The 11246-nt window shown below is 35.6% G+C and overlaps 1 protein-coding gene across 6 annotated transcripts in view; it reads left to right on the forward strand.

Annotated features, from left to right (window-relative positions):
- Positions 1–9872, forward strand: part of CSMD3 (CUB and Sushi multiple domains 3) — a 610641-nt gene extending 600769 nt beyond the window's left edge. For all 6 annotated transcript variants that reach the window (XM_027645674.1, XM_027645676.1, XM_027645678.1 and 3 more), the window contains 4 exons: positions 5178–5290; positions 7213–7300; positions 8189–8324; positions 9713–9872. In XM_027645674.1, the coding sequence (XP_027501475.1) occupies positions 5178–5290; positions 7213–7300; positions 8189–8324; positions 9713–9872 (497 nt within the window). The remainder of the gene's footprint in view (positions 1–5177; positions 5291–7212; positions 7301–8188; positions 8325–9712) is intronic.
- Positions 9873–11246: the final 1374 nt, after the last annotated feature.

Here is an 11246-nt window from a genome sequence, read left to right on the forward strand (position 1 = left end):
GTTTTAGTTTCCCAAGTTTTTATTATATTTGGAGTTAATAGTCAATAAGGAGTAAAAGAATAATCCTAATTCTCATGCTAATTCTTTAAATATTATAAATAAACTGAAATTGCTGTTCCTGAGATTTTATTATTATTAATTTTAAAATTTCTCTACTGTAACCTATTAATGAGTAATTGTCAATATGATGAGATTGATATGTGTTGATCTAGAAAGCCAGAGATACCTACTGAACATGGAAAGAAAGTAGAAATGACACTTTTTAGATTATCTTTCATTTTCTCTCATCCTACCTCTTGCTACTTGAGAAAAGCAACCAAAACCCACCTTGCTCCAACCTCCTTTCAGGTAGTTGAAGACAGGACATGGTCTCCCTTCAGTCTCCATTTTTTTCTAAACTAAACAACCATTCCCTCATTCTCCTCATAAGACTTGTGCTCTAGACCCTTTTCCAGCTCCTTTCTCTGGACATGCTGCAGCACTTCAACGTATGTCTTGTAGGAGCCCAAAACCGAACACAGGATTCGAGGTGCGGCCACACCAGTGCTGAGTACAAGAGGTCAATCACTTCCTTGGTTCTGCTGGCCCCACTATTTTTTATATAAGCCAGGATGCCAGGCCTTCTTGGCCACCTGGGAACACTGCTGGCTCATGTTCAACCACTGTTGACCAGCACCCCCAGGTCCTTATAAGCCTGTAGTGTTACCTGGTGTTACTGGGACCCAAGTGCAAGGCCCATTGATACGACCTGTCCAGATCCCTCTTCAGAGCCTTCCTACCCTCCAGTAGATCAACACCTCTGCCCAAATTAGTGTCATCTGGAAACTGACTGAGGGTGCTCTCGATCCCCTCGTCCAGATCGTTGATAATGATATTAAACAGGACTTGCCTGGGGAACACCAGTTGTGACCAACCACCAACTGGATGTAACTTCAATCAACACAACTCTCTGGGCTCATCCGTCCAGCAAGTTTTTTACTCCGAGTCCACCTGTCCAACCCATGAACAGTCAGTTTCTCCAGAGGAATGCTGTGGGAAATGGCATCAAAAGCTTTACCAAAGTCCAATTAGACAGCATCCACAGCCTTTCCTTCATCCGCTGAGGCACCTTATCATAGGAGACCAGGTTAGTCAGGCAGGATCTGCCTTTCGTAAACCTAGACCTGATACACTGGTTGTCCTGCACATGCCATGTGATGGCATTCAAGATGACCTGCTCAGTAACTTTCTGTGGCACTAAGGTCAAGCTGACAGGACTGTACTTCCCTAGATCCCCCTTCTGGCTCTACTTTTAGACAGACATCACATTTGCTACCTGCAGTCAACTGGGACATCCCAGGTTAGCCAGGACTGCTGGTAAATGATTGAAAGTGGTTTAGGGAGCATTTGGGTGAATCCCATCCGGCCCCAAAGACTTGTGTGTGTCTAAGTGGTGGAGCAGATTGCTGACCGTTTCCCCTTGAAGTCCCCTTGGGGACATCAGTTTGCTCCCCATGTCTGACTTCCAGCTCAACAGGCTGGCTACCCAGAGACATAGATTGCCTCATGCTGTGGCTGCAGAAGAAGTCCTTGCATGCAATGTTGCTTTGTGATATTCCACAGTCTCTGCCATTCACAGCACTGTTGTCATGGTTATGTTGGCACAGTAGGCACAGTTCTCTGTGCTGTAAACCATCAGCAGAAACTACAGATATGACTGAAAAGATACTAGAAATGTTTGGATTTAAAGTTTGGGGAGGATTTTTTGTTGTCGTTGTGGGTTTTTGTTGTTGTTGTTGTTGGTTTTTTTCCGAATCTGTCAGTCCCTTGATTGAAACATCTCAAGCACACAGAAAATGGGTCTGTCACACCACAGGAGTGGCAGGCTATTACACAAGGGGGTGAATTGGCATAAAAGAAACACCTGAAATCAATATTATCACTCAAAACTTAGTTTCTTGAAATTTCATCCTCTGCCTACCACATTGTTTGCAAGGTTGGAAAAAGCCTAAAAATTTCGTTTATGTATAGGCTGGACACTGCTGTTTTTAATCTTCCTCATCGCTCTAGGACTCCTTTATCTGAAGTAGTTTCTTGCCACTCTTTGGCGTTAGCAAGGACAGAAGTGACAAAACATCACCCTGTTGGAAAAAAAAATGGGAGGAAAGTTCAACCCATAGGTTTCTGAGAGGGGTGATCTACAGGAATGATGTAATGGGCCAAAGAATCTCTGTTTCTGTTGAGGTCTGATTTTCTAACATCAAGTAGAATGGTGAATTTTTATCCCTGGATTTGTCTGTTGAAGGTATTTTGTAGGTTTCCTTATAAGAGTCATACTTTAGAGGCTGTAGATGGACTGAATGTTTTCTGATTAATAATAATGTTTGCCTTTACTGTGTGTGATTTTTTTGCTGTTGTATGATGTCTCTTTAGTTTCAGCCATGTAATTTCTGTAAGGGAATTAAGAGCAGCAGATGTAGTATTTTGTATTTTTAGAATTAGAAAAGTGAAATGCTGTGTTCTCACCCAAAAATTTCCTTCTCCAAATAAAAGGTTCCTTCAACTGCACACAAAGGTGATTACAAATAACCTTTTTCACTCTACATACACACATTACACTCACTCACCATTTTCAACTGACTATGGATACAAAACTCTATTAGTCTGAAAATTCTGCTGTCTGCTGTGTCATCTCTTTGCAGCACTGGGGTCCAATATTAAGCTATTTGGTTGTGGTAGCATTTCTTCCTTCTCTACCTGTAGATGCAAAGGACGTGAAGTATCTGGACATTTTCTTCCTTCCACTACAGTGTTAGCTAGTGGTGTTGTGCAGCCTTAGTTATTTTTTTTTTTTTCCACTGGACAATGTGGTGGATTGACCTTGTATGGGTACCAGGTGCTCAATAAACTACTCTGTCACTCCCACTCCTCAGCTGGACAGGGGAGAGAAAGTATAACAAAAGGATAGTGGGTTGAGATAAGGACAGCGAGAGATCAATCATGATTGCCGTCATGGACAAAACAGACTCAATTCATGGCAATTAATTTAATTTATTGCCAATCAAACAAAGGTAGGATGATAAGAAATAAAAAAAAATCTTCCCCACACCCCTTCCTTCTTCCTAGGCTCAATTTTACTCCTGAGTTCTCTATCTTCTCCCCTCCCAACAGCACAGGAAAATGGAGAATGTGAGTTGTGGTCAGTTCATCACATGTTGACTATGCTGCTCCTTCCTCCTCACTCTTTTTTCCTGCTCCAGTGTGGGATCCCACCCCCAGGATACATACAGTACTCCACAAACTTCTGCAACATGGAACATTTCCACAGGCTGGAGTTCTTCACAAACTGCTCCAGTGTGGACCCTTGTCAACATATGCTTTCCATGAGGTGCGATTCTTCAGGAAGAGGCTGCTCCAGTGGGTTCCCCACAGGATCACAAGTTTTGCCAGTGATCCTATTTCAGTGAGGGCTCCTTCCTACATGGATCCACAGGTCCTATCAGGAACTTGCTCCAGCACAGGTTTCCCATGGGGTCACAGCCTTCTTCAAGGCACATCCATCTGCTCCAGTGTGGGATCCTCCACAGACTGCAGGTGGACCTCTACTCTATTCTGCATCTCCATGGGCTGCTCGAGCAGAGCTGCCACATCATGATATACAGGAGGATCTTTGCTCTGGCATCTGGAGCACTTCCTCCCCTCCTTCCTCACTAACCTTGGTGTATGGAGGGCTGTTTCTCTCACATATTCTCACTCATCTTTCCGGTTGCAGTTTCACAGTATATTTCCCTCCATCTTAAATCCGTTATCCCAGAGTGGCTACCACCATTGTTGATGAGCTCAGCGATGACCAGTGGTGGGTCTGTCCTGGAGTCAGCTGGCATTGGCTCTGCCAGACAAAGGGAAAGATTCTAGCAAGTTCTCACAGAAGTTGCCTCTGTACGACCACCACTACCAAAACCTTGCCACACAAACTAAGTGATCAAACCCATCAGTTTGATGCCATCCACATCTGTTAGTCATCATCATGGCTAGGCTTTGCGAACGAAGATTTGAGAATCTGTTAGTCAGTATAAACTAAAACCCCAAAAATATGATGCATAAAAAACAGTGTTTAAATCAAATTAATTTACAGTATGAAGTCTGTTCTGTGAGTTTTAAGTTAGGTTTGATGAAATTTTCTGTGTATAATTAGTATTAATTCTTGGGGTTTGTTTTTGTTAATGTTTTTTCCCTTGTTTGGTTTTGGTTTTAGTTTTGTTTCTGTTATAATTTTAATTATCATTAGCTCTCTCTCATGTAAAGTGCAGTATAACCTTGTGTGATTCTACAAATAGGGGACTTTGTATGAAATGAACAGCAATTTTGGTGGTCTTCTAGAAAGAAAATGATCGTACTAGAGAGATCTATTTAAAATCTGAAGTTTTAAACCATTAATTCATAACAAAGTTTAAAAATGTGGGGGAAAAAATCGTAACTGTATTTTCACTATTCACTACTGTCTTTGTAAAGTAAGATTAAATCACTAACCGTACTGTAGCATTTTATTTTAATTTCCAAATAAGGAAATAAGGATATTTATGTTCTAAATATTTATTCTACAGGAACAACAATGAGACAGTTAATTATGCCTATGAAGTAAATGAGGTTGCATACAAGTCTTCTCATTGTCTGGGAGAAACTGTGTAGTACTGACTGTTGAAGAAAATTTAATTTTTTCTAAAATATTTTCAAATTTAGAATTTTTTAAGCTTAGCTCCAGCTTTTGGAAAAGAATTTGTGTGTGGATGTTCCTATTATCACATTCATTATGTGATGATTAAATTATATCGATGGAAAGTGGGGATGTGAGGTTTAAATACACTGACTCAGAAGTCTTTTCCATCTCAAATCAGATTACTGTCAATGTTTGTTCTGTCTAAGACTTGTTACCATAACTGTCAAGTAACAGCTGTGTGTAAAGGATTTCCCTTCTGTCCTTTCTACAGGCTAAGCTAAAAAATGGTTTCTATTGAAACCGTATTATTATTCAAATAATTTCAAGAAAGAATACATCTTGCTAAACTAACAATGGTAACAATTGGCACCTATTTTTCCTGCTTTCCCTTTTTAAGAAAAGAGATTAAATGTTTCTTCTTAAAGATGAAATTATTTTTCTACTCAACACAAATATGAATTTTTAAAACTATATTCTACAGGAGTGTATAAAAGCCAGGAAGCTCGGCTAATGCTCCACATATATCTCATTAAAGCACCCTCCCATACATCTGCAAGCAAGTTGAAAGAGGAAAAATGGGCTATGGATGGTTTTGTGAGTATATTTGGGTTATAAAAGAGAGATAACTTTTTTTCTTTGTTTGAAATCATGATGGTGTTTTACACCCAAAAAATCCTGAGACATATCAAATAGAATCTTGTTAGCAAGGCTGATGCATTAAATGAAATAAAAGTTTTGTTGTAAGATATAGGAAACCAGTCTGAGGGAAAATATGGGAACAGTCATACAGTGTAGACAAAATTATAAAGTGTGCTAATACAGAAGTATTTCTTGTAGGTTTCTTTTAATTTTATTCTAATATATCTACAAGTTTCATCATACTTATAATATCAATTTATTGTTATATTAATAAAAAACCAATTTTTATCATTATGCTAGCAATCATGTTTTACTTTTTGGTGATATTTTCAGGAATACCATGAAAAACATGAATGGTTACATATACAGGGAAAAAAAAATAAATTACTCCAATTAAGCATTAGACATCTTGGAGGTTCTAGGTCTAAGCTTATTCTTTAAAAGAGAGAAGAAGAGAGCATATAACTGAGAGGAGGAGAGGTGAAGGAGAGGGATAAATAGAAGAAACAACACGTGGCTGGGATGTGTTTAAATCATGAACAGGAAATGCTTTCAAAGAAAAGATAAAGAAAAAAGTAGATTTTTCAGAAAAGAAAGGACCTAACATAGCTTGGATTATTATAAACACTCATACATCCTTACTACACCACCTAATTTTTCAAGGAATTTGTCTTTTTCCTTGTGTTTTACTTCCTGGTAAAGCACTACAGTGACACCAATATGGGTACATATGCCAAACAAAGAGAAGAGGTGTATACTGAAGTGTACTCACAAATTGTGGCACTGCTTCAATATTCATTTTAAAAAAGGTGCAAAATCAAAACCAAAGCACAAACAAACCCTAAATTGACCAAGCAATAAATGTGCTGGTAAAAAGGCTTAACTTTCTTGGCTTGAACAAACTTTAGGCTTCATGAGCATGCTCCTTACGTGACAAAAATATGGTAAGAGCAAGGAAATTGCTTTCAGACTTCTGAATATACAAAAGCAGACAATTTTTTTTTTTTTTAATCTTACAATAGCTTAAAAAGGCTGCTTTACTCCAAAGTAAGAAATTCACTTGAGAAAGGCACTCTTTCTCCAGTGAAAACATAGCTTCAGGTCACTGCTGAAGGCATACTGTGTCTTGAGAAAGGGAAACAAGGGAAAAACTTGAAGGGACCTGCCTAGGAACCACCGAATTTAAACCTAATAACTATCCTTAGAAGTAAGTATCTGTCAATTTGTATACAGTGCATTACTTTAGACTGTACTTAATGTAATTAAGAGAGATAATCATAGGATCACAATCATCTCCCTCCCACAAGCCTTTTAGTTTATATTATTTTGCCCTTGTACCAAAGCCTTATTCAATATTCTTCTGCTTCACAGCTGTATAATTCAGAAATTATTGGGATAAACGCTGAAAAAGATCAAATAAACTGTCAATTAATGTGAGGTCTTTTTTATTTAGTTTAAAAGTAGTTATTAAAACCTCAATACTTGCATCCTTAGGATTATACGCAATATAAATTTTTCCATCTACTTCCTAAACAAAACAGAAGATTATGACGTATATAAGATCTTAGAAATACTGACATCTGAACTGCCAGAAACTTTGAGTTTTACTGTTTTTAAAAAAAATACAGTTAAAGGTATGAGGTATAAGGTATCATATAAGGAATCATATGTGACTATAAGCCACCATATCTAAGGTGTGCCTTTTTATTTGAGTTTTTTATAGAGATTTTCTAGAAAAAGAGGGTGTTTATAATGGGGAGTAACAGCTATCAGTCAAGCATATAAGGATATAGAATAGAACAACTCCCTTTCAAACAGATGCTTGTAACTTGCAAAAAACTTTTCCACATTTAATTCAGAGTACTTTTTGTTTACAGGTTTCTGCTGAACCTGATGGAGCAACATATGTTTTTCAAGGATTCATCCAGGGTAAAGATTATGGACAATTTGGACTTCAAAGATTAGGTATTCAACAAATTCTAATTCTTTGCCAGTTCATTATTTTGTATTCTGTATGTTATCAGTATTGACACTGTAGTTAATACAGCTATAGAGAGATTTACAATCTTTGAACAGATTTTGTTTAGCATGTTTACCACTTCACTATTTCATGCACACAAAGACAAAAATAGCTTCTCTGAAACAAAACGTTTTGAATGCTGTTCCCACACAATTTTCCTCAAAACATTCATGGTTGTTAGTTTTTTTGTTAGTTTATTTGTTTGTTTGTTCATTTTTGTTGTTATTTGGGCTTTTTTTAAATTTCTATATATTGCCTTGTAAAATAAAGAAAACAAGAAGATATTATGATGGATGCCATTCTTAAAAGGTCCAGTTAAAAGCTTAAAAATTAACTTTGAAGATGCATTGTTATTACTTTCCTCACATTTAAAAGTTGTATAACCTGTCTACCTCTTCAGATGATTGACCATTTCCGTGACATTACACTTGGGTTTTATACATGTAGTATTTATTAATTACTGAAATACGGAAATATAATCAACAATATAATCAATATAACATATGTGTTATTATCGATTTGACTTTTTGTAACACAGTAAATTAATGTGTGTTAATAACATCCAACACTTAAATCCCATGCAGACTTATGCTGTAAGATATTTACTATACCAGAGCATATGTATTGTTCTCCCAACTTATTAATCAGAATATGATATATATATATATACTTTCCAGATGGTCTCAGCATACAACTGTATCTATGCAGCTGAACACATTTTGATGACCCAATAACAAGGTGTTATTGAATTCTGAAGATTATGGAGTAGTATGTGCTGGAGATAACAGACACATATATGATATTACTTGTTTTTTCTTATTTTTTTTTTTTAGGTCTTAACATGTCTGAGGGTTCAAGTTCTTCTAATCAACCACACGGTACAAATAGTAGTTCAGTGGCCATTGCTATCCTCGTGCCTTTCTTTGCCCTTATATTTGCTGGTTTTGGCTTTTATCTTTATAAACAAAGGTAAGTACTAATTATATATACAAAATTCCTCTAATACTCTATCTGTTGGTGATTTTATTGCCTTCAATCTTTGCAAGTGAATAAGGTTTTCTGTAAAACCACAAAGTGTTTGCAAAATATGGAAACCTTCTTCCTACCTCCATTAAGGTCTAGTATAATGATTAAGAGACAAGTTTATTGTACTGTGCTATACTTTCATTCCTACCTATTTAAAATTTTATAAATTTCTTCCTTCATTATAATAAAATAGATGTCATAAATTATTGGCATATGGTGAATAATATAATTTGTAGACTTTATGTGTACTTACAATGAGTTGCCGATATTTTTTCTTCGTGTGACAGAACTGAATCATATTCTGAGTAGTTTATTTTAATGCCTGCTCTTTTTGTTGACATACAAGTATATGCAAGTATGCCATTGAGAGGTTTCATTGTGGAACTGTTTCTATATCTGAAATTATTAGTTCATATGCAATTATGATAAACAGCCACCAGTCTTTTCAGTTTCATTAGTCTGAGTTCAACAGTTTTGGTCATGTTATCGAGACCACTATTAATTATTTGGATGCAGTGTCAAGTAACCTTTCCCATAGCTTTAAAGCATTAGATAACTGAAGAAAATATAACCACTTTAACGACAATTCATTGCACATTAACTGCCAAAATGTTAATTTACGTCTGATAATCTGACAATAATACTATTAATATACTCTATGGGATAACAGTATTTTAAAACACGTACCATGATTTTTAAACAGCACTACTCGTTTTCAACTGCTTCAGAATATGAAAAATTCCCCATGAAATTTTTTATGTATTTGTTATTATCTGTATGCTGTAAGCACTGATCTTTGCACTTTATATTGATGATTTACAATATAGTATGCATTTTGTAGAGCAATATGGATGAAAAGTTTTTAAGAGTTTGAACTCTGGTATTTTGAGTTATTTAGTGAAAAAGAAAATGTTTCAACTATATTTCTTCGTAAACTTGTCAAGTCTCCAAATGGAAAAGAAAACCTCAGTCATCTGGATAGGGGAATTATTGTGCCTTTACAAGATTTTATTGTACTCTTTGCTATTTATCATCTGATCATCCAATTGTAATGGATAACAGCTTGGATAATGGATCTAATAACAATGGACAACCTCTTCTAAGGTTGTTAACTAAGTTTCTAGGTGAACACCATTTTCAATGAATCATAAATTCCTTAAATTTAATAAAGACAGTACTAATTCTTAGCATAGATATTGTAAAAATAGCCCCAAGATGTTATATTTAGCTCCTATAACTGGAACTGGGAGCTAACTTCTGTTCTGATTCTTAAACTTCATTAAGTCAGTGAGAAAAACTGCAGTTACAAATGCTCTGTTTTTCTTCTACAGGACTGCACCTAAAACACAGTATACAGGATGCTCTGTACATGAAAATAATAACGGACAAGCTGCTTTTGAAAACCCCATGTATGACACAAATGCAAAGTCAGTGGAAGGGAAAGCAGTACGATTTGACCCCAACTTGAACACTGTTTGCACAATGGTATAATGTGGTAATGATTTGTCTTCAAAGTCTGGGAATTGACACACAGAATTGACACAACACAGTGCACACACAGTTCACTGATTGAAAAAAAAAAGAAATTAAAAAAGTTAAAGCACACTTTTCAGGATGTAGTGGGTCACCTTTTCCTGAGGACGATAGGCAAGTATGCGTTGCAGTTATTTTGTTTTCATTTTGTTTTTCATAAACTGGATCAGAATTCTTCATGTATACCATGGAGAGTGTTAAAAAAATTTGCTGCACTCCATGAGTGCTACTCACAGTTTATTTGCTTTTTTAAAAAAGGAGGTTATTCTAAAACATAAAACGTATTTGCATATATTGGAGGAGCATCCACTATCAGTATTCTGTGCTTTATAAAAACTATAATAGAGGGACTGGGTTAAAAAAAAAAAGATATAGGTAGAAAATAAGAGCTATACTTACAGGAGACAATAGGTCACTGATTTCTCTTTAACAGTCATATGCTACACCTTTCTCATGAGTTGGTACCTTTTTTCCTTTTTCAGCCTGTTTAGTATTTTATTTTTCTCAGTACAGTTAAGTTTTTAAGTCCAGGATGTAGTATTTAGAAATCAGCAACTATAACTTTCTCTTTTCATGCCACAGAAAAAAAAAAATTGAATTCATATTCTTATTTAATGAATTTCCTTCCCTGCTTCACAACTTACTTCATTTTCATGTTCCAAGTCAAACCTGTTTTCTGTGTTTCCATTAACAATGCCCACAAATGGTAATGTTTATATATTTCTTTTTTCAATCATACATCTGGACAAATTTTACAATGAAGAAGCTAATATAAACTGAGCTTTGTATGTGACTATGTTTGGTAATGTTGAAGAACATTCAAGAGTGACCATCTTACATTTTTTCAAAAATGAAAACATAATTTAATGATATTTCTTATTAAAAAATGCAGTTTACAGTAACATTAGTAATGAAATCCATATATCAAAAATTTAAGAGTCCATCTTTCAATCCATGTTAGTTAAAACTAGACCATATCACACCGGTTTATTCCTTCAACATTTTAACAAAATGCATACACAAAGCATGATAAAATCCCATTGAAGCTGATGGATTCTAAGAGACTTCAATGAACTTTGGATCAGATCTACAGGGCAAAAGGAAGTTATAATTTGAAAATACTGTGTTTTCACATCTATTTTGTCTATATATTCCGTACTTTAGGGAAAAAAATCCTTACAGCTCATTTAAAATTAAATATATTACCATAGTGCAATGAAAAAAAATTGATATATATATATATATATATATAAAGCCATGATTTTATTAGGGACAATCCATTCATTTTAGGGACAATTCAGATTCCACAGCCCTCAGATACAAGTTTTAGAC

The sequence above is a fragment of the Corapipo altera genome, unplaced genomic scaffold, assembly GCF_003945725.1.
Source record: "Corapipo altera isolate COAL_440 unplaced genomic scaffold, ASM394572v1 51, whole genome shotgun sequence".
NCBI lineage: Eukaryota > Metazoa > Chordata > Aves > Passeriformes > Pipridae > Corapipo > Corapipo altera.